The sequence below is a fragment of the Macrotis lagotis genome, chromosome 1 (assembly GCF_037893015.1).
Source record: "Macrotis lagotis isolate mMagLag1 chromosome 1, bilby.v1.9.chrom.fasta, whole genome shotgun sequence".
Taxonomy (NCBI): Eukaryota; Metazoa; Chordata; class Mammalia; order Peramelemorphia; family Peramelidae; genus Macrotis; species Macrotis lagotis.
This window is the reverse complement of record NC_133658.1, coordinates 348,484,142-348,508,213: the sequence shown is the minus strand read 5'-3', so window position 1 is coordinate 348,508,213 and position 24,072 is coordinate 348,484,142. Positions and strand designations below refer to the sequence as shown.

Here is a 24,072-nt window from a genome sequence, read left to right as displayed (position 1 = left end):
CGCGGGGGCGGGGTCAGGCCCGCGGGGGCGGGGTCAGGCCCGCGGGGGCGGGGTCAGGCCCGCGGCGGCCCCGCCTGGAAACGGCTCGGAGCCTCGCTCTCCCGCGAAGCGGAGCGCGGGCCGGCGCGGGAGCCCGGCTGCCGGGTTCGGGGCCCCGGAGCGCCCGCGCCAGGCTGCACAGCAGAGCGTCGGCTCCTCAGGAGAGCGGCTCGGGGGCGCCCCCCGCTGGCGGTCGCCAGGCTCCCGCGGGGGACACTCGCCCGCTAGCCCGGCCCCGGGGTCCGCGTCCATCCGGCCCCGCTGCGCCGCTCTCGACCCCTGCCGGAGGGAGAGTGCAGGGGACGCGGGGAGCCGCTGAGTCCCAGGCGAGGGGAGGGCTCCAGAGGGGCTGCTGAGCTGAGGCCTTTGCAGTTGGACGTTCCTCCCAAGGCGCCCCACATCACCCCCCACCCCCTCACCTGGCCAAGGTGAGACCCGACCTTTGTGCAAAGTGAACGTGGCGGATCCAAGAGCAGAGACAGCTCAGCCCCTCCTCGTCCCCGACGTCTCCCATCCAGCCTTCTCTTCCACCTTTTCCCCTGCGCATCCCTTTTTGGGGATGCACCACCCTTGGCCCTAGTTTAGATGAGAACATTGATTAAACACCGTTTGTTTTAGGGCTCACACGATCTACTTTGCCTTATAAATAATACAATAAGTAACTCATATCTGAGTTGACTGCTTCTTAATCATTGTCATAAATAAGGGGAAAAAAAGCAAATTGACCAGACATGACTTCACCATGCAAGAGACCACCACGGTGTGGTACTATGGAGGATGGTTCCCCAGATCGTCGTTGGGGGGGAGGGCAAAATGAGGAATGATGCCGGACCATCAACTAGTTTTATTCATCCACTCATTCATTCCTTCATGTATATTTATGAATTCATGCATGTGTGTAATACTTGGGGTGGGTGTCTTCAGGGCATTGTCATTAAAACTTCCAGACTCCAAAGACGGCTATGCCCAACAGATTCTTTTCCAGAATTCCTTGGTTTGGTAGCATGTAACTTCTTTTTGTAGAAGAGAATTGTGGGAGGAACAATGTTCCTCCTCCTTTATTACCACATAGGAGGAAATATGTTAAGCAGGGTTGAATGGTAATCCAATTTCTTGGTACCTATCCCCCACCCCGAGACTTTTTGTAGGTGCTGTTGTTTGAATGGTAGTACATGGAACTGGGACACTCCCTATGAGCCCCAACTTCTTCCAGTCCACACAAGGAAGGAATAGACAGAAGGAGAGTCAGAGGTCTGACCTTGGCTGCCAGCCAAGAGTAATCAGTGATTATTTAGGTTGTTGACCTTCCAATTGGATTCTCTTCTCAACCATGCATTATCATGGATGTCTTATGTCTGATTATAGCCCCTAAATGAGGCAGATGCCATCAATGATGTGATCAATGAGGTGTATCAGTGTGATCAAATGGGTAGAGCCTCAAGAAAAAGATTTAATTCCTTTAAAAGTGGGATGAGAATATTTGGGAGGTGGGACATATTATCTTTGCTTCAACCTGAACAGAGAGGGAAAGGAGTAGACACCGATCCCACTTGAATATCCCACAAGCAAGAAAGACCTATCATAACTATAACCTCAGGCAAATGTTTCCTATTAACAGGAGAGTATATGAGCACATACCGTAATTTACAGATACCTTCAGACCTAACAGGCAAGCTTTGAAATCAAATGTGTGCCCAGGTAAGGCCACTCTCACGTGGGGTGCTCGTGTTCCTCAGAGCACCACATTCATCACAAGCAGGGTTAGCTCCATACATGGGGGCATTATCTGTTCCAGGTGGAGCTCCCCTCTGGCTATTCCACATGCATGCTTTCCATAAACATTTGTGGTTCCTATTATGTTCTGTGCTCTGAGATAGGCACTATGTCCTCAAACAGCTTATATCCTCCTGGGAAGATTCTGACATGTATGAAGTTAAGCGTAATATAGGTGTGATGGCATAAAGGAAAGATCTAGAACTCAAGGACAATTTGAGAAAGAAGAGAACATAATGGCAGATGAACTGTACTGCGAAGAAAAAGAAAAAGGATAGAAAGGAGAAGGAAGTACTTTTCATGGGTGGCACAAAAGAGGGAAATGGCATATTGAAAGAAGTTCAGAGAGTATGTAAAATAAAGCAAAAATGTAAGTAGAAGGAAGACTGTGAGACTTTAAAGAACATCCAAAGAGGGACTGCATTTTATCTTGTAGGAAAGATTAAGTCACTGAAAGTTGGCTAACTGACCTGGCAAGACCTGCAAGATAGGAATAATATTTTGGCAGCTGTTTAAAGAATGGATGGGAAAGGGCAAAGAGTAATGACTGCAAGACTAATTGGGAAGCTGTCGCAATAATCTAGTTAAGAGGTAATGAGTGGTTTAAACTAGAGTGGTGGCCCTCTGAGTAGAGAGAAGTGGGCATTTTCAAGACATGTTGTAAAGGTTAAAACCACATGACTTGGCAAATGATAAGACATGGGAGTTGAAAGGGAAGAATCAGAGCTGAATCTAAAGCTGGGGGGTTGGTGGGGTCATTAGCAGGAATAGAGAAGCTGGAAGGCCAAGCATATTGTGTCTGAGATGCTGCCGGATATCCAAGTGATATGCATCAGGCCAGTGATAGATGGGGACTGAAATTCAGGAGAGAGAGATTAGGGCTGATTATGAAAATTAAGAAGTCATCTCTATGCAGGTGATAATTGGAATCATGGAGATGGATAGGAGAGTATGTAGAAAGGAGGACACAGGACAGAGCTTTTAGGGACAGCTAGGTAGTGTAGGGTTTGGAGTCAGGAAGGCCCAAGTTCAACTCCAGGATCAGGTACTTACTAGCTGTGTGACCTAGGGGACCAAGGGCCCCTAGGTCACTTGACCTTTGCCTCAGTTTCCTCATTTGTAAAGTGAAGATAATAATAGCATGTATCTCCCAGAATTCTTGTTAAGATCAGTTGAGATAATAATTGTAAAGTGCTTAGCACAGTGCTACCACATAGCTAGTTACATAAATACTAGTTATGATTATTTGGCAGGGGCAAAGGTGGGGAAAATTTCCATACTTAGAAGGCTGGAAGAGGAAGATGCACTATCGAAAGAGATTAGAAATGAGCTTGTAGTTCTAAGTTTTAAAAGTCCATATTTTTCTAATAACTTCATCTTATTATATTGTGTTGCATTGAAAAAGCAAAGAACTGTAAGTCTGAATGGATCAATCAGAACTATGAAATATGTCAAGTTTATTATATTTATATATATTACAGATGAGATTGTTTCTACTTAAAGGAAAAGATGGCTACCTGTAATATTTTGAAATTATTTTTAAATGATTTTATATAAACATATTTTAAATGCATTTTCTTTTGGGTTTCTTCATGTTTTTACTTCTATCATAAGCCATGTGTAGTTTTTCACAAAGGTAACATTGGACCATTACTTAATGTTGAATATTTGCATAATACTTCTTGAGCCATTGAGACATTGACATGAAGACAAAACATTTTTAAGTTCCTTTTTTCCCTTCAAATATATTCAGTAACTATTAACTAAATAAAGATGAAATCCAAAAAATAAAAAGAAATGAATTTTCAGGCTGGTAGGAGAGCCAAGGGAGAGCAGAAAACAATGGAGAAAGTATAGGGAGGGGAAGATGAGAACTGAGAAGAATCAAATGTAGTCATTTAAAAAAGGCACTGGTGGATTTTTAGGGGGCCGTTTCAGTAAAACAATGGGTTCAGATGACAGATTATGAAGTGGAAGGAGTATAGATTACCTTTTCTTGGAGTTTAACTGTTAAAAGGATGACAGGAATAAGATCAGAATTGAAACTAGGCTGGGATGACTTGTGCTTTGTTCCCAAGTGTGGAAATTTAGAGGATCCCTTCCACTGCATTTTCATCAAAAATTTAAATGAGTTCATTGCTAGTTAATAATAATTGACTTAAATCAGAAGGTTACCAGGTTCTAGATGGAGTAGCCTTCTGAGTGGAGTACTTGTAGCCCACCCTTCTATGGGGCCATTTTTCCTCAGCTCCTATTTCCCTCCTCCTCCCATGTCCTATTCTCATTTGCCAGGACACTAAAATTACTGGTTTCAGCTCAGTACAGGACAATAGCTTAGAAAGTCCAGGTGGTGATGGGTAAGGTCAAAGGAATGTTTTTAGGGTGGGGACACCTGAACAAATTTATAGATAAGAAGAAAAAAATCAATCATAGGAAAGGAATAGATTGATAGAAACAGAAGATATGAGAGAGAGAGAGAGAGGAAAATGGAGGGGAAATTACTCTACCAGCTAAAAAGGGAAATTGCTCCAGGGCTTCCAGTTTGGAAGGTCCATAAAGACTCATTTTATTTTGCATTACGAATTGCACCTCTCTAGGTGAAGAGAACAGCTGGCTAGGTTGGCGATTAGAATGTAAGATTTTTAAGAAGAGGGACCATTTTGTCTTTGTGGTCCCATCTCCCAACTATGCTAAAAATATAGTTGGCTGTAATGTTTGTTGAATTGAGTTGCATTACTTTTAATTCATCCCTTGATGCAAGGAAGAAAAAAACCCTAGAATTCACCAGAGTCCCACTTTGGGCCCAAGAGGCCCAAGAAAAATGACTTTGAGTGTGAATCACCAGATGTTCTATCAGTTGTCACCGATTGTGTGGGGGTGGGTGAGTGGGAGCAGTGAAAGCCTTGCCAACCATCTGCCAATTTGTCTCTCAGTATCCTCCCTCAACAAGTTCCCAAATCCAGCTCCGCCAAACTGAGAAGACTATACCCTCTGAAATGAAGAGTGAGGACAACAGGTATTATTAAAAGAAATTTAATAGTTTTAATTAAAAAATTCATGTCCTATGAAGGACAATGCCATTTAGAAGTTGCTCTTGTCACAGGTCCCCATCTGGTATGCTCAGTGCCCAGGGGGCCAGACACACTCCAAATAGTGAGAAACCACCAGTTAGACTTCAAGGGACAGCACGAAGTCACCTCCATACAATATCAAAGATCGGTGGTTGTCTTTAAAAAATGTTTTAAATATATTACTCTGTTGATTACCAATATTTTTACACAAAGTTGCTAATACAATATACAGTGTTCATACATTTCTCACATAAAATACATTTTGTTAAATGTTTTATATACATCAGTGGCTTCAGGCCTGGTGAATTATTTATTGCAGGGGGCTAGGTATCTTCAAACATGTTCTGGATGCTCAGGTCCACACACTGCTACATACAACCCTTACTAGGCCTATCTACAATGGGTACCTTGTATCCTGGAGTCTATTGTTGTACTCTGCACTCCTGTAGAAAGGCCTTTGTGGTTTCTAATGTTGCCTGTGTGGGAGCTCCAACCTCATATGCAGATGCCCCCAGGGGTCTAACCACAGACCTCTTACTAGATGTCAAAGGAATGAAGATAGGCTTGCTTGATAATAGATGATGAAAAATTAAAGAAGATACCCTTCTGATGTCTTATGGGGGGTAGCCCTTGTATAAATATGCTCCTTGGACTATTCTGAAAAACACTATCATGTTCTGCAACAAATCTAGGAGGAGGAGAAATCTGGAAATGATGTAATTTGATTTTTATACAGAGTAAACTAAAAAGAAAAAAAGACCCCATTTTGAAAAATTATGGCTTAAAAATATTGATTTTGTTTAATTTAATCAACCAATTAGCAATACTATTTTTCTTTCTGGTGAAACAAAATTCAAATTTAACAAATGCTTATTAAATATCTATTATGTGCACAGCACTGCATGGGGGGATATAAAGATAAATAAAATGAGGTACCTGCCCTCATGGAGCTTACAATCTATTAAGAAGTCTAAGGTCTTGGTCCTTGATTTAGGACTCCATCTAACTGTCGACTCTAAGCTTGGTGGCTGATAAGTCTGTGATCTTGACAAACTCTCTCAGTCTAACTCCTAGCCAGATGAGAGCTCATACATAATGGATTAAGGGGTGTTAGAGAAAGGCAGATTGTTTCTAATTCTCAATTATCTTCTATAAAATATAAGCATATGTTTAAAAAACAAACATATGTTAAACAAAATGTTTATATTTTATAGTAGATAACTGAGAATAAGAAACAACCTGTCACAGGTGTGCATCAACACACATACACACATGTGTGTATCTGTACACACACACATATAGATAGATATAGATATCATCATGGATAATCTGTAAATCTCTTTTGGCTTTGGGGTGTTCTTTTTGCACCTGTGGTTGAATATGGGTAATTCTAGTATTGAGGGAATTCACAATTCAAAGTAAATAACAGTGCCAGAGCACTAACTTGGATCTGGTAAACTGTCCAACTTCTCCATCCTTTTCCTGATTCCTCATTCTAAGAGGAGAAGAGGTAGTCATTTCTTCAAGGAGATGGGAAATTTCCTCGGCAAAAATGAAGAAAATTTTGTTAAATTTCCCACTGTCATATTAAACAAAGATTTTCAATGCTAACCAGAGTAGGAGCAAGAATGACGATCATATTTTTTAGAGCTGGAATGGACCTTTGAGGCCATCTAGTAGATGGGCCTCATTTTCAGAGGAGGAAACTGAGGCTTAGAGAGGTTAAGTGACTTGCCCAAGCCCACACAGGTAGGTAGTTAAGTGTCAGAGCCGGAATTTGAACTCAGGTCCCCTGATTCCAAGCTGCACTCTCTTTCCAAAGTGATTGCCATCGCTGATCTCTTATGTTCTGATCCAGACTCTGAGGTCAAGCCCAACGCACTCTAGGAGGCAGCAGTGGTTTTCCTTGTCAGTCTTGTATCGACTAGTTCAACACCGATTCTAGCATTTGAGAAACAAAGAGATAATGGAGAGACGGCCATTCTGCCAGGCTAGGTGTCTTTAATTTTGGGTTGCAGCACTGGTCAGCTATGACATAAATAAGTCCTCCATTTTGGAAGAATCCAGCAACACAAGGAGTGCAGAAATCACTGAGGCTTCCCATACAGGGGCAGAACTGAGATGACACATGGGGTGGTGCCCAATAAGGCCACATTTAAAGTTAGGCAAGCCTCATACTGCCTGCAGCCATGGCTTTGAATCTTTCAGCGTAGTAGCAGTGTTCCTTTGTTGTATGTCCTACAACAGGAAGTTAATCAGAGAACCTGTTGGTGAGGTCCCATCTCCCCACTAGACCTAGCTGCCAGGGAGACAACAGGGCTCTGTTTGGCTCCTTTGTGTTCAAGGGTTTCTGCTTTGCATTGATTAGGCACAAGAAAAAACTAGAACTTGGGGGGGTCTTTGACTCACCTGGCTTTTTTCTACTATCATATCCCCTTGCTTCCAAGGTCAACCTACATGAGAAGCTGGACAAGTACATTTCCTATACTTAATTCCATTGAAAGAAGGAAGTCCTTAATCCCTGGCTGAAATGGCTAGGCTCAGAGCTTTTCCCCTTCAGGAAGTCAGTTTTATCCCGCTGCAAGGGCACAGTGGAGAAAGACCCATAATAGCTTCCCAGAAGTAGACGGAGTAGTAAGATTATTGTTCTCTCAACTCCTCAGTTTGGCAGAATGTTCCTTGTGCACCCCACAATCTGCAACTTGGGATTCAGTCATAGTCTCTTTCCTATCATCTGTGTAGACAGGGAGCCAAGGAAACCCTTGGAGAACCTTGACTTCACATGAACATGAGAGACCCTGAACAGGACTCAGATCAGGGAGTCTAGAAGTGGACACATGCCTTTGAGTCCCTATTTAGGACTGAATTAATCAGGTCAGCATGTCAGCAGCTGCAAACACAAGTCACATATGGTCAACTCCTATCTCATTGTTACTGCACATCTTACCACCTTCTCCCCCAGCATAGAGCAGTCTGGACTGGGTAGATTTTCAGGACTGTTCTGTAATTACTATAATTACAAAGTCAAATGTAGATGGTTTTTTGGATAAAACCCTCCCCTGGTCGTCTGGATGTGTGAATACTTAGAATGTCACTATGCTCCATCTGCTTTATAGCATAAACAAGAAAAAACTGTTCATGTATGCTAACCCCTCCTAAGGCACTCTGCTCCAGGAGGATCACCATATTGATGTACACTTAGTGCAGATGCCCAATCAGCTCAGCCCACTGCAACAGAGAACTCCTCCTGAACTCAAAGTTTCTACCAGTCTCAGCCTCCCTGGCAGCAGGGACTACAGGCATGTACTGCCAACACCACTGGCATAGATCTTTGTTCACTGACTCAGAAAATTATGGAACCTCAAAACTTGAAGGAACCTTGGAAGGCTTGTAACCAACCTCAACCTAAAGAGATATCCACTCTATAACATCACCAACAAGTTGTTCTGTGACCTCTGCTTCAACACTTCCGGTGACAGGAACTACCACCTGGGATAGCCTTGTCCACCTTTGAATCACTAGCTTATAGAAAGGGGGAGGTAAAAAAGAGACAAACATACCCTTAATCCCTAAACCCTGGAAGCTAGAACTTGGACACCTTCATGGAGCTGAAAAGAGGTAGTTTTAAGATAAATAAAAAATTTGTCTTGCTTACAGAGGGGAAAGGAAACATGAAATTCATTGTTCCCCTACCTCAAGAGGTGATTGAGGCTGACTATATAAATAGCTTCCCCCAAAGGAGTAAACAAATTCATGATGGTAGTAATAATGGGCTAAGCTGAAAATTTAAATTGTCTGGGAGCAATCAAGTCACATGATGGTTCCTATCAGAGAAAGAATCCCAAATTCAATGGATTGTGGAAATAATATTGGGGTAATTTTCCTCTGCTTGTGAAACCCAGGTTCCTTTGGGACACAGGCAGCCTAGGAACTCCAATCCTATGACTAGCTGGTCCCCTGCTGCCTTCCTGCAAGCTGTGCTTCCTGAAGAGCCACTAAATAAATGGCTTTGTCAGTCATATGCACCATGCTTGTCTCCTCCTCATCTCCTGTTACCTTTAATGAGAACCAAATGCTTTCTACTGGGATCATTACCAGTCCTGGCAGGGGTTCCATCAGTGCAGACCAGTGACTCTCCATGCCTCCAGGTGAAACCTTGTCACCCTCCATATCCTGCGCTGTTCATCAGTAGGAGCTCTGTACGCACAATACATGGGCACAAAAAATAAAGCTGGATGTGCTTGGGAGGTAATGAAAGCATTTCAAGATCTTGTATTGACCACTTCCTCCCACATGGACCCTACTTTTGTTACCAGCACCCAAAGGGCTGGGAACATTAGTATGTGTCCATTTTAAACACTTTAGGGGTTAGTTGGGTGCTTTAAGCTTTTCTCCTACGATGATGCTTTCATAAATTGTCAACATAAGCTCCTATTTTTGCAAGCTGGTAACAAAAACTGGTTGGTCCCTGAATTTCAAGAGATCCAAGTATCTAGAGCTGGAAGGAATCTTAGAGATTATCTAATCTATTTCACTCATTTTATAGATGAAGAAACAAGTCCAGAGGATTTAACTGACGTACCCAAGGTTGCACAACTAAGACATAGAAGAGCCAAGATTGAAACCCAGGTGCTCCAAATACAAAATCTAGTGATCTTTCCTTACACGATTGCACCTTTTCTAAATACCATATCCAGCCCTTGGCAGACAGGAATCAATATAAAACTCTCCTTGATTAGAAACAAATGTAATTTCCCCTTGACTTTTTAATAGTCTCAAAAGATTTTTTTGCTTTTAATATGTTGATTTTGTAGATCTAACTTGCAAAATTCAATATGGAGTTTTAAAAATCAAATGAGACTGGAGCAAATTTGTTATCTCTGATGTGCATTCATAGGGACCACATTCTACAAAGTGAGGCATTATCTCAGTGGGATCTTATCTCAGTGGGATCAACAAGGACAATTTCTGTTATCTCACCTTCATGGATTCTCACCTCCCTTGGAACAATACTCAGAAAAGAGTCCCTACAGCCTGCAGATAATGACAAAAGTTATGAAACTCAGTCATTCATCTATTCTCTCAACAAACACTGAGTGTCTACTATGCATGAACTTGGATTAGGCACTGTTAGTCTCCAACTTCCCAGATGACTAGGAATTCTTGCTTTGATTCTATTAGGGGATATTCCTAGGGAGAGCCCAAGAGGCATAACCACCCTCAGCCACACCTGCTGAATATAACCATAGAATTAGCCATGGTTGGGGACTTGCTGCTGTTTGGAGTTGGACCTCACTCCTACCATGGGTCTTGATCTGTAGTTTGGAAAGCACTTCACACCACAGATATTCTGCTGCTGTCCCATAAGCATCCTGTATCAGCACACGTTACTCACATAAGCAAGTGAGTAGCTACATTTCAGGACCCAGGCTGGACATGCACTTTCCTGTTTATAGCCACCTAGGTCTTTGGCACAAATGGGGCCATAAGTGGTTTGTGCAAGTGTGTGTGTGTGTGTGTGTGTGTGTGTGTGTATACATGTGTGCACATATGCAAGTGTGAGACAAGTAGGTGTTTGAACATTTGGACTGGCAAGTGCTTCACAAGGGTAGAGCAGGATTCCTCATGTCACATTTTAGACATCTGGCAGTCACTTGCATGAGGTCAGTAACTGGTATTCTTCATTCAGAATGGTGATAAGTGTAGTTCAAGGTAAGCTCTCAGGGGTGGGAAGTTCAGAGTGACACTAGGATTGAGGATAACTGTGGAAAAATCTTTCTTTCTGAAAATGAGAATCAGCTTCATTCTATCTACTCTCCATCTCATATGACTGCCCTTTGGGTACTTGCCCTAGATCAGGCTCAGGAATACTTAATGCCTTAGCCATGACCAGGTCCTTCTATCTCCTGAGTCCAGGGGCATGGCTGAAGCAGGTCTAAGAAATTCGGCAACAGCCTCGCACTTTCTCCTCCATCTCCTCCATTGGGGCCTTGAACTTTAGGAGAGGAGGGTCCCCACTGGCTACTGTGTAATATACAGAAGTCCCATTGGCACTATAAGGAGAAGTTCTTGTTCCAATCAGGGGAGTCTTGCTCTCACTGCTACCCTCACCCACCCCTGTCATCCCGCCACCTAGGTGGGGGTTCAGAAAGGGGTGGCTGAGGAGCTTGGCAGCTGCCCTCTGTCGCTTCAATTCTGACAGTGTCTGGTGGCTGGGCTCCTTGTATACATTCCAGGGTTGTGGCATATCACGGAGGCCAGGACTCCCATAAGGAAGAGATGTACTCAGGCTATAGTCTGGCACCTCATGCATCTTCCAGATGTCGCCATTGGCAAGAGAGTATTGGTGGGTGGTGGCTGGAGCCCGGAGTCCATTCTGGATGGGCATGTCCCCATTAGACAATGAGTATGGGTAAGGGCTGACTGGTCCCCGGAGGCCATTCTGCATGGGCAGTTCAGTGTTCCCCAATGTACTCTTGGCCATAAATTCAGAAAGAAGCAATGGCTTTTCCAGCATGGTGTTCTGTGAACAAGGGAAGAAAGTCACCAATTGTTAGTAACATCCAATTCTGAAGAGGCTTTGAACAAAAATGGGATTTTACCTCTACCAGTGATCCCACCATACAGTGAATGAATGAATAATTGAATGAAAGAAATGTATTAAAGTTCTTATGATACGCAAAGCACTTGTGTTAAATGATAGATACAAATAAAAAAGTAGGACAGTGCTGTCAGAAGATCTCTACTTTCCTTTAAGTCAGAGAGGCTCAGCACTGGGTTCTACCAACCCATGGATACCTGTAGGAAAACTCTAATCACAAACTTCCACAGGAACCAAGAGCCCAGGCTACTCTTCAGGTTCAGAGTGATAGCCCAAGTCAGGGCGTAACTCGGGTTTTGGTCCATTCAAAAGCACAAAAACAAATTCTACAGCCAACCAACTCAGGAGACAATTCTGTACTTTGGGGAAAGACTCTTCACTTTGTAAAATGATTGCGCATAGAACCTAGTATTAGAAGGCCCCTCAGAACTCATCTAGTTCAACTGCATCAATTTATAGAGGGGGAAATGGGAGCCCAAAGAGGGGAAGTGATTTGCTGAAGTCATCACAGAGAGGAAGGGCAGTATTGCACCAGGTCCTTTGACTTCTAGGACAGTGCCAGACTATCCAGTCACAAGGCGATTACTGACAATTCATTAAAGGGATAGAAGACATGCCATTCAAGAACTGTCAGGTGCCATTTTGTTTTAAAGCAGCAATTAAACATAAATCAAGTGTAAGGACTGTGTCCCGGTAAAGTAGAAAGAATCTTGGAGCAGAATTCCAGAGAGCTGGATGGGAATCTTTACTTCTTGACATAACTAAAGCTGTAACCTTAAGCAAGTCCCTTGATTTATCTGGGCCGCAGATTCCTCATCAATTAGATGAGGGAAATGAACCAGGAGATCTATGAAATTCCTCCAGCTCACAATTTTTATGATTAGACCTTTTGTTTTATTTAAAATTTAGTCAAAATCAGTTAATTACTCTAAATGTTACCCTGAAACAAAATGAAAAATAATAAGAAATGCCAGATGGTCAGGTTGAAATAAGACTCATAGTGTGGCTGAGGGGCATGGGCACTGGATTTGATGTTAGTGGACCTGGGCTCAGATTCCAACTTTGCCATTTCACTAGTTGTGTGACCTTTTACACATCATATAACCTCTCTGAGTCAGTTTCTTCATCTACAACATTAAGTAGTTACTCTAGGGGTACTATTGGAGGGGTCAACATTTTTTCATCGGTTTCAGGACCCCTTACACTCTCAAAAATAGCTTTTATTTATGTAGGTTATATTATCAATAATTACCACATTAGAAATGAAAACTGATGTTTTTAAATATTCATTTATAATGTCTACAAATATTTATAAATATAAATTTAAAAATAAACCCATTGAAACTTAACACAAATATTTCTATGAAAAATAACAAATTTTCCAAAGCAAAAAACATTTGTGACAAAAGGGGCATTATTTTTCATAATTTGTAAATTTTTTAATGCCAGGCTTATTAGAAGACAACTGGATTCTTAAATATGCTTCTGTAGTTAATTGTTTATGATATGCTATTTTGGTTAAAGTATATGATGAGAATCTAACCTCATTCAGATAAGTATTTAGAAAAGAGAAGACTGTCTTACTAGGCAATTAACCTTTTAGTAATATCAAAAAAATAGTTTTGATTTCAAGGACCACCTGAAAGGTTCTTGGGTTCCTACAGGGATTCTCAGATCATACTTTGGGAATCCTTGGATTAGATTAGCCCCTTCTGGCTCTAAATTTAAGACTTTATTCATTTTTGTCAAATGTGATTTGATCTGGCAACTTCAGGATCATAAATTGCAGATAAAGTGTGGATCTACTCTAAGGCAATTAAATCACAGGGCAGGGGAAAATCAAAGGGGGAAAAAAGATAAAATTTGAAAATGTTTGGTCCAAAGGTAGATCTTCTATAAAGGAATAATGGGAACACATGGATATGGAGAGAATGCCATTAACAAGAGGGAGTACCCACAGGCCAATGAAATCTCAGATCTACCACAATAAAAAATGAAAACCTGGTTAACACACATCTTTTTCAGGAACAACAAATTCAAGCATTTTCCAAACCTTACCTCCATGAAACAGAACTAATGAGAGATAAAACTAGTGTTTCTCTAAGAAAATTTCCCTTCTAGGATATTAATTGTGAAATTACATACCAAAAACGTTTAGTACATATTGTTTCCCCTCACCAAGAAAGAAGGGTCTTAATTTTGGTCCAAAATTCTTTGAAGTCTTTTTTTGTTAATTTCAGAGGAGTTCCCCTATTCTCAATCCCTGAAATTAAATTTTCCATTGAAATATACAGGATATTCCAAATATCTTGTTGCCATTTAAAATACTTTGTATTTCAGGGCCCAAAGTGTTGCATGGACAAATAAGTTTGGGAAAGGCAGATGGATTTAAAAGAGGAAAAAGAAGGGCCTAGTGAAACGATATTGTAGAGGACACAGCAGGGGGCGCTGTCCGCCTGCATTTGCACACCTTCCAGCTGGTTTGTCTCTGTCCTGCGTCCTACAACCAAGGCCAGCAGATATGTTTGCTTTCTCAATGCTTCGCTTTTACATGTTTACATCATCTTACTCTTGCAGACTCTCTAAATGACCATCTACCTTTTGGAGACTCTCAGCTCCCTACACCCTTCCCAATTCTTCCAACAAGATGTCAGAACTGGTGATCAACAAAATCAAAGTTGGAAGACATGGGTCTTCCATCTGAGACTATCTCAGGTGTCTTCAATTTACCATAGGCTGATACATACCTATTAAGCAGCTCAAGCTAGGCCTTGGCCTCAGGTCTAAGCATTCTCATTTTTACCCTCCATTTTTTTTTCATAGACCATTATATCTAGTTCTCTCTTGACCCTTGATCACCTGGGCCATGTTCTAGATATGCCACTTTGCCCAAATACCCTGCCTCTCCCCACTTTCTTTTACTTAATCAAATCAACATTCCCATAACTTCTGGGAAGGGTATATCAGCTGAGTCCCTATGGTACTATTCACCATTATTTGTCTTCCCAAACCAAAATACCCTCGCCGAGCCACCGTTGTTCTCCATGTTATATGTCCTCTACCCCTGTTAAGTTGCAAGATGTGTTAGTGCAACAGGGATTGTTTGACTTTTCAGTTTCTATTCACTTACAATATGTGTTTCATAAGTGCTTTCTTATTCATTCATTCATTCACTTATTCATTCATCTATAATCTCCCTCTCTCATTTTGACTTTCTCTATTCCTACTCCCATCCTTACCTTTAAGAACCCTATTCTTTCTCCTTTGCCTACTCTTTCCTCTTTTGTCTTCATGACCTATTCTTATTCTCATTTGTAATCCTCTTTCTGCCTTTTACTCTCACCTTCCATTCCTCACAAACCATCCTTACCCATCATTCATTTCTCACTCTGATTCTCCATCCCTCACTCTCACCCTCCATGCTTCACCATTTAACTCTTACCCACACCAAATAGCTTTTGAAAACAACCCATGGAAGAAGTGAACTGAGGAAAAGAAATTAAGGATGTTCTGAGTAGTTCTAAAAACCAGAACCATCAGATGGAAGTTACAGGGAATTTGATTTTCTCTTGATAAAAATCAAATCTAACCCTCTAACCAAGGAATCATTGAATGAGATAATAAGCCCCCATCAGTGGAAGGTTACAACTATCAAGAATAGAACAAGAAGGAATCTCTTCCCATCTACCATGCCGGCTCCAAGACAGTTCTCCTTACCGGGTCCTTGTTCTCCTGATCAGAACGAGTCTCTCTGACATCCCCATTGTAGATGGAATTTCTCTGCTCCTCTGTGGAGGCCCTCTGCTGCCATACGATGGCTTCTTCCTCATACTCCTTCCGGTACAAGTTGGTCCTATCTGACAGGCTTGCCCTTCTTACCACCTTCCTGAGGAGAGAGAGAGAGGGAGGGTCCCTGGCCTTAGAACCCCTGGCGGGGGAGAGGAAGGATGATAGGCATGAGCCCCCATGGGTGGCCCTGGCTGTTCCCCATTAAGACTCACCCTCGACTCCCTGCACTGGATGTACGCCGACTCAGTGAAGACTTGTGCCTCAGTTGGGACTTCATGATCACATCGTGTTTGTGCTTCAGCTCCAATAGCAACACCTTGAACTCCTCTTCCTCACATAGATCTAAGGCAGAGAAATCAGGAAGAGTTAGGGGGATGGGCCTCCTGGCCTCAGAGGGCTAAGGACCATTTGTCCAGATGAAAGGAAGGGGTGACGGCCATGAGCTGACACCCAGCCAGACTCAAAATGAATTCTGCAGAAATAGCCTGATCTTCTCAGGGAAAGGAACAGACAGAGAAAGTATGGCATCCAGTTTTGTTGGAGGGTTACCAAGGGAAGAGGCAGCAGATAGAGTGCTGGGCCCAGGGTTAGAAGAACCCCATCTTCCCCCAGTTCAAATATGATCTCAGACACTTATTGGTTGAGTGTGTCCCTCAGACAGACACTTAACCTTATTGGCCCTAGTTTCCTCATCTGTCAAATGAGCTGGAGAAGGAAATACAAACCACTCTAGGATCTTGGCCAAGAAAACCCCCAATGGGGCCACATTGAGTCAGATACAATTGAAAAACAACTGACCAGCTCAAAAGAAAGAAGACTAGACTAATTTCTTGGGACAAAAAAGAACCCACTCTAAAAGGTGTGTGAAGGACCAAGGCAATAGCCAGAGGTCATATTGAAAGAACCTTGAATTTACAGGCATAAGACCTTGGTTCACATCTTAGTTCTACCACTCTACCTGTGTGACCCTATGCCACTCACACAGCCTCCATATTTGTTTTTAATGTAAAATGGGTTTAATAATATTTATAATACCTATCTCACAGGTTGTTGTTATGAAATGACATCATCTAAATAAATTGTATTATACTGTTTGTTTTCCTACTTTCTCTCCCTTCTTAATAAAGTGTTTTGTAAACCATAAATGATTTAGAAATGTCAGCTATGATTTTTTTTTTTTAGATTTTTCAAGGCAAGGGTTAAGTGGCTTGCCCAAGGCCACACGGCTAGGAAATTATTAAGTGTCTGAGGTCGCATTTGAACCCAGGTACTCCTGACTCCAAGGCTGGTGCTCTATTCACTGCTCCACCTAGCCACCCCTAGCTATCATTATTTTAAAGATAATTTGATGTAATGAAAAGAACATTAGTAGTAGAATCAGAAAAGCCTGCATTCAAATCCCAGAAAAGTTACTATGTGACCTAGGATTCTTTGCCTTTCTGAGTTCCCCATCTAAAATGAAGGGAATGAATTACTGTATTTCCCTGAAAATAAATAAATAAATAAAACCTAATCAGAAAATAAGCCCTAGCATAATTTTTTTCAGGACACTCATCACATAAGCCCTATCCCCAAAACAGACCCCAGTTAAGATCATCAGTCAGATGGATGCATTTAGTATGTTCATTGCAACATGTGATGGATGTGTTGAATTATAAAATAATATTAATATATAGTTAAATATGATATTATAGACATTAATACTTAAATTATAATATAAATTATAATTATTTGTAAATACCCAAGTGGTCACCTTTGGACAAGAGGTAAACACCTGTATAAATTGAATGGTCAATTGGAGTACAGACACAAAGCACAAATAACGTGCACACTTGATAATTTCTGGATGGAAGGAAAGCCCCACCTTTAATCATCACTAAGGGCAAGAAAGTTAAGCTTGAACATGTTTCAGGCATTTATGTTCCGAAAACCAAAAAAGCCTGGTGCCCACAAGCAGGTAGAAGGAAGTGGGTTGGTTTGGTGCTGCCACTTATTTTGCAAGGTGGCCAAAGAAGTCGGCCAATCTGGGTCAGCACTCACTGTACCAAAGATGTGAAGAATGTCCTTGTAGAGAGAATGGATCAAATACTGATTCCTGCAGGAATGACAGCCTATCTCCAGGCTCCTATATTGCAATAATCAAGCCAATCAAAGACCATTTTGTGTATGTAAATCAATGACTACGTTGAAAATAGGATGGAGAGAAATCAGTGTGAAAACTCTGCAAAGCTGAGTCTGCAAGAGGCCGTGACTTGGGTGAAGAAACCATAGGATAAAATCACTGACAGTGAAGTGTTGTCAATGCACTATGAGAGGATACATGGACAAGAAGTGCTCATTTAAGGAGAGCTCAATGGTTCTACAGGAAAGGGAGTCACAAGAAATTCAGGCCAGAATTTGGGGTTTGGAGAGTTATAATGATGTTCCAGAAGAAGATGACATGACTGTATTTGAATAAATGTAGATTTTTGTACACAAAATAATGTAGATTTTTATATATAAAAAAAATTTAAAAAGACACCCCCTGAAAATAAATCCTAATATATCTTTTGGAGCAAAAATTAATATAAGACCCAGTTTTATTTTTGGAGAAATAAGGTAAATAATTCTTAAGGACCCTTCTTGTTCAAATCCTATTATTTCAGTTTCATTGTTATTAGAATACAGAGAGGGAGGTTTAGGACCCTCCAGAATTGACAGAATTTAAGAAAAGGGAGGAAAAAGAGACCACATGAAATGCAGAATCAAGGAAAGAGAAGAGTTAGAAATTCTGACCTATTGGCATCTCATCCATGGATGTCCGAGCACTGAGACTGGCTCCATGGGACACCAGCAGCTCCGCCATCTGCATCTGAAACAAAGAGACAAGGACACTGACAGCAAATTCCAAAGAGTCTGACCAAGGACCATGATCCTGAGCCCTTGGGATCCATAGTAGCTTTACAATGACACTGTGACCAGGGTTTGTTCCCCTCCAGAAAACTTCTCATCTTCCCTTTCTGTTCAGGGATATTTTAAACAAGAAGCTAGTGAAGGAGCACTGCTTAATAACTAATAGCAGTGTTTCAGTCATTAGGACAGTCAGCAGTAGGAAGTGGGCCTAGGGAGGTTATTCTTTATGGAAACCATCACATTTTCCCTAACCTGACACACACCCTTAGCTAGTTAAGATGGCCCTCTTGTAGTACAAAGATTCGTTTCTGCCTTCAGAGGACCTGGATTCAAATCCTGCCTCTAATGACTACTTGTGTAACCATGAGTCGTCATTTTTCTCTGGACCTGAAGGAGGCTGGACTAGATCTTATATAAGGTACCTTCTAGCTCTAAATTCTATTATACTGTTTGTGACCAGATCTATTCTAGCTAAAGCCCAACAAAGAAAGACTGATACGTTGGGAATTTATAGTTACCTCCTAGGAAACTCCCAAGGAGCTTCAATGGAGCAGACACAAATAGAGGGCTTATTAGGATCTATAATGAAATTAATTCTATTATGGTTCAGGTTGACATCTTTCTTAAAGAAGGATGCCAGTGATTTACAGATGAGGAAATCAAAGCAATCCATAGTTATATGAAAAATTTCTCTAAATCATCACTGATTAGAGAAATGCAAATTAAGGTATCTCTGGGGGCCAACTCACACCTCTTAGACTGGTCAGTATGACCAGAAAAGACAATAGATTTGGGAAATCTGGGACACTTATGCATTTTGGTGAAGCTGTGATCTCATCAAATCCTTCCAGAGAGCAGTCTGGAATTATACCCAAAGGTCAATAAAAATGTGCATACCCTTTGATCCAGCAATACCTCTACTGGGTCTATACCCTGAAGAGATCATGAGAAAGGGTAAAAACATCACTTGTACAAAAATATTCATAGCAGCTCTGTGGTGGCAAAGAATTGGAAATCGAGTGAATATCTATCAATTGGGGAATGGCTTAACAAATTGTGGTATATGTGTGTTATGGAACACTATTGTTCTATTAGAAACCAGGAGGGATGGGAATTCAGAGAAGCCTGGAAAGACTTGCATGAACTGATGCTAAGAGAGATGAGCAGAATGAGAAGAACATTGTACACCCTAACAGCAACATGGGGGTGATGATCAACCTTAATGGACTTGCTCATTCTATCAGTGCAATAATCATGCACAATTTTAGAGTATCTGTGATGGAGAATACCATCTGTATCCAAAGAAAGAATTATGGAGTTTAAACAAAGACCAAAGACCTTTAAATTGTTTTTTTTTTAAGTTATCTTATTATGTCCTTCAGGGAATCCTTGAAACCAAAACTTTTTTCATAATAATACTGAGATGTTTTCATTTTTAATATGATAAATATCAATAGATATAATACACATAAATAAAAACTCTTGATGGGAGGAGGGATACAATGATTTTTCAGAGTACAAATGGACTTCTGATGCCAAAGAGTTTGGAGGACTGTTGCTCTATTAAATGTTGAATGCTAACTCCAGAGTAAGGGAAAGGGACCCATGCATAAACTATCATCAGGGAAGGAGCTGCAAATTTGGGGGCTGAAGGATGGGGGTGAGAATGAGAAGGTTGCCCTGCATATCCTTACAGCTACTATGGGTTATGAGATGTATTTGGGGAAGTCAGTCTGCCTCCTATGTTTGGTATGCTTCATACATGCTGGCTATGACAGGAGGTCTGGGGATGTGAGAGCATCAATCCCAAGCAGCAAAACTTTCCAAACCTCAGACACCCAAAGCTCTGCCATGAAGTGCTACCCATTCCCATCATGCAGCCAAGAGGTTTGGGGAATGTACCTGGCCCCAGAAGGCAGCTGCGTGGAGAGGCTCCCAGCCATCCCAGTCCTTGACATCCACTCGTACTCCCTGATCGAGAAGGAGCTCAGCTGCATGAAGGAATCCATTGGCCCCAGCAATGTGCAGCTAAGGGAATAGGAGAGAAATCTATGAGTTACTGGGCTTTGAAAGCACAAAATAAGGCACTTGGTTCTGTGCCAGAGCATTACATTTAAACAGTGAATTAAACCAACATACTTTTATTGAGCACCAACTGGGTATTGGATACCCAGAACTCTGTAGGTAATAATAAATGTTTACAGTCTGATTTTTTTAAAATCAGGTCTCATGTTTGGCAATCAGTGGTATGAGAAATTTATGAAATTGTACCTGACTTTAGCAATCAGAGAAAAATTAGAAAAGAACTCCTTGACCTCTCTGCTACTTTAGACATTACAAACCCCTTCCTACCTAAGTGGATACACTAGTCCCTTGACTTTCATGATATTACTCTCCCTTGCTTCTTTTCCCAACTTTCCAAATTCTCCTTCTTAGTATCCTTTAGAGAATCATTACCAGTTTCTTTCCCCTGACCATGGCTATCTTCCTAAACTTAGTCTAATATTCTCTGTCTACATCATCTCGCTTGATTATCTCATTAGGTTCCATGATTCAATTATCATTATGCAAATGATGTGTGTGTGTGTGTGTGTGTGTGTGTGTGTGTGTGTGTGTGTGTTCTTTTTAGCTTTTTTTTTTCTTTTTTGGTGAGGCAATGGGGTTAAGTGGCTTGCCCAAGGCCACACAGCTAGGTAATTATTAAGTGTCTGAGGACAGATCTGAACTCAGATACTCCTGACTCCAGGGCCGGTGCTCTATCCACTGCACCACCTAGCCACCCCTTGTTCTTTTTTCTTTTCTTTTTAATTGGTTTTTGCAAGGCAATAGGGTTAAGTGACTTGCCCAAGGTCACACAGCTGAGTAATTAATAAAATGTCTGAGGCCAGATTTAAATTCAGATCTTCCTAGCTCCAGGACTGATGCTCTATCCACTACACCATCTAGCTCTGTGTGTGTGTGTATGTGTGTGTGTGTGTGTGTGTGTGTGTTCTCAATCTCTCTTTTGAGCCTTAGCCCTATATCATCAACTTCCTGCCAGACAGCTCTACCTGGATATCCCACCTACACCTGCAACTCAACATTTCCAAAAGAAATAAATTCATTATCTTCTCTCAGAAACCCACCTCTCCACCATACTTTTCTATTACTGTAGAATGAACCACCATCTTTCCAGTTACAAAGATTCTCACCCTTGGGATCATCCTTGACTCTTCATTCTTGTCTCTCCTCCATTTCTCTTTATCTAATCAGTCAATTGTCATTTATCAATATCTCTCCACCACTATGAGGCTAATTAGCCTAGTTCAGACCCTAATCTCCTCTTGTCTGGACTAAAGTGAATGCCTGCTCAGTCTGTTTCCAAACAATCCCTTATCTGTTACATGTACCTGTTAGGATGCAAACCCCCAGGGCAGAAATTCTTTTTTCATTTTTTTGTTTGTATCCCAAGGGCCTAGCACAAAGGGACAGGGATTAAATCTGAGATTACCTGGCACAGGTAACTCCTAGGGGAGAAAACTCCCTCTGATGTCACTGATTGACATCTCTGCTACTTGTAGTCTTAGAGAGGTACATGGACCACTCATAGATTAGGTGACTTGTCTAGGGTCACATAGCCAGTAATGAATGTCATAGGCAGGATTGTAACCTAGGTCTTCTTGACTTTAAATCCAATTCTCTATCTACTATATAATATTGCCTCTCTCTCATAATTAGGCACTTAGTAAATGTTTGTTAAAGGCAAAGGCAGCTAGGTGGTGCAATGAATAGAGTACCATGAAGACTCATCTTCCTGCATTTAAGTCTGGGCTCAGATACTACCTAGCTGTGTTACCCTGGACAAGTCACTTAACCCTGTTTACCTTGGTTTGCTCATCTATAAAGGGAGCTGGAGAAATAAATGGCAAACTATTCCAGTATTTTTGCAAAGAAAACCCCAACTGGGTCATGAAGAGTTGGATGTGACTGAACAACAATGAATATGAGCACCTTAAGATAACTCAACATGTAACATGATAAGGATAAAAAGAGAGAGCATGGTGGAGTGGAGGAGTAAAAGAGACAGAAGAGAGCTCTTTTCAAGATTGAAGATTACAATATCTCAGAGCTGGAAGGGATCCCAGAAGTTCCTGACTCTAATCAGTACCTAAGTAGACATCTGCTTTACAACATTCGGTAAGTGACCATTCAGATTTTCTTGAAGATTTACAGTGATAGGGAACTTATTACCTTATGAAATAGTTCATTCTACTTAGCTCTAGTAGGTAACAAGTTTTTCATGACATCAAAATAAATCTGCCTCTCTTCAGCTTTGTCCCTAGTTCTGTCCTTTGGGAACAAGATCTGAGGAACGAGAGGTAGAAGATGTAGCTATTCTGGGAGATGGCTAAAGAGTAGTGAAACTAAAGTCCACCATAGAAGAAGAGTTCGAGGACCCATCTTGGTATTCCCAGAATTAAACACTGTACTTTGGAGATAATATGCATCTATTAAGGATAAGCTTGGCATGATGTTAATAATAATAAGATCACTTCTCTCATGAATTCAATATTACTAAAATAAGGCATTTTTATTCTGAATCTATGGTTTCACAAGGAAACTTCTTATGCCAATATAAGAGAATTATTCTACCACATTGGACCTCAAAGAGTTAACTAGGATTCTAAGCAGAAAGATGATTTGCATAAGACCACACAACCATTATAAGTCCAGCTGTGATTAGAAAATAAAGTCTAACTTCTGTCATAAGCCATATTTGAACCAGGTCTTCCTGATTCCAGGAAGCCCTCTAGGCACTATGCTACAGTCTTCCAAAAATAATGTCAAAAATATCAAAGGGGAAAAAAAACCCTTACAATTTGCTAAAAAAGTCCATCGTTAGGGGCAGCTGGGTGGCGTAGTGGATAAAGCACTGGCCCTGGAGTCAGGAGTACCTGGGTTCAAATCCGGTCTCAGACACTTAATAATTACCTAGCTGTGAGGCCTTGGGCAAGCCACTTAACCCCATTTGCCTTGCAAAAAAAAAACCCAACCAAACAAAAAAAAAGCCCATAGTTAAGGCTGAAACAGGGGCAGCAAGAGCTGTCCAGGGTCCTATTCTCTTCCTGATTCCTTTTCTGTGTAGACTTGGTTCTCATTTGGTGTTTCCTAGCCTTGAATGCTGACCACTCTGAACCGCACACTCTCCTGAAGTCTACCTATAACACTTGCCTGTTGTAATACTGTCCTTGAGTATTGCTGACTAAACTTGTATAATCACTCCTATAATCTGTGTCCCATGGCCTGAACTAATATTAGCATCTCCAGTGAATGGTACTAAACTCCTTCTGTAATCCATGCCCCACCCTCGACACCTTGTTAGCACTAGTGAGCTAGCCACTCTTCCTGATTTCAGGCAGGAATGTGGTTTGGGGGTAGGAATCTTTAATATGGAGTTAACTAGCCATAAGATGGAGATAAGTCCCACAACACTGAAGGTCTTTGGGCAGATGATTACTTATTGGGGAAGATAGAGGGACTGGAATAGATGCCTTCTAATATCCCATTGAGATTCTTTGATTTTTATAATATGAATTTCAGGGATCTCAGCAATGGGAATACAGAGACACCATGGTGCAGTGGCTAAAGCATTGGACTTAAAATCAAGAAAACCTAGGTTCATATTCTGACTTAGACACTTAATAGTTGTGTAAGCCTTGGCAACACAAAACTTCTTGGAGCATCAGTTTCCTCTTCTATAGAATGGGAATAACCATAGCAACTGCCTCTCAGGGTTGTTGTGATGGTAAAATGAGATATACATGAAAAGTGCTATAGAGATGCCAGCTCCTATTATTCTTGAAAGCCAACATGTCACAGATATTATTTATCGTAGCCTTTTAGAATATGAGCATCCATGACATTAAC

General features: G+C 41.3%; 1 protein-coding gene and 1 long non-coding RNA gene across 2 annotated transcripts in view; one reads left to right on the top strand and one right to left on the bottom strand.

Moving 5' to 3' along the window:
* The first annotated feature begins 2,030 nt into the window (after positions 1 to 2,030).
* LOC141505790 (uncharacterized) lies at positions 2,031 to 22,725 on the top strand. Its single transcript, XR_012473699.1, has 3 exons — positions 2,031 to 2,182; positions 4,746 to 4,828; positions 22,476 to 22,725. It is a non-coding gene; the product is annotated as an uncharacterized LOC141505790 (long non-coding RNA).
* Positions 4,423 to 24,072, bottom strand: part of PPP1R16B (protein phosphatase 1 regulatory subunit 16B) — a 142,824-nt gene continuing 123,174 nt past the window's right edge. Inside the window, exons 7-11 of the mRNA XM_074211961.1 lie at positions 20,068 to 20,193; positions 18,049 to 18,124; positions 15,486 to 15,615; positions 15,202 to 15,370; positions 4,423 to 11,406 (exon numbers count right to left, since the gene is read on the bottom strand). Of these exons, the coding sequence (XP_074068062.1) occupies positions 10,819 to 11,406; positions 15,202 to 15,370; positions 15,486 to 15,615; positions 18,049 to 18,124; positions 20,068 to 20,193 (1,089 nt within the window). The 3' untranslated portion in view covers positions 4,423 to 10,818. The remainder of the gene's footprint in view (positions 11,407 to 15,201; positions 15,371 to 15,485; positions 15,616 to 18,048; positions 18,125 to 20,067; positions 20,194 to 24,072) is intronic.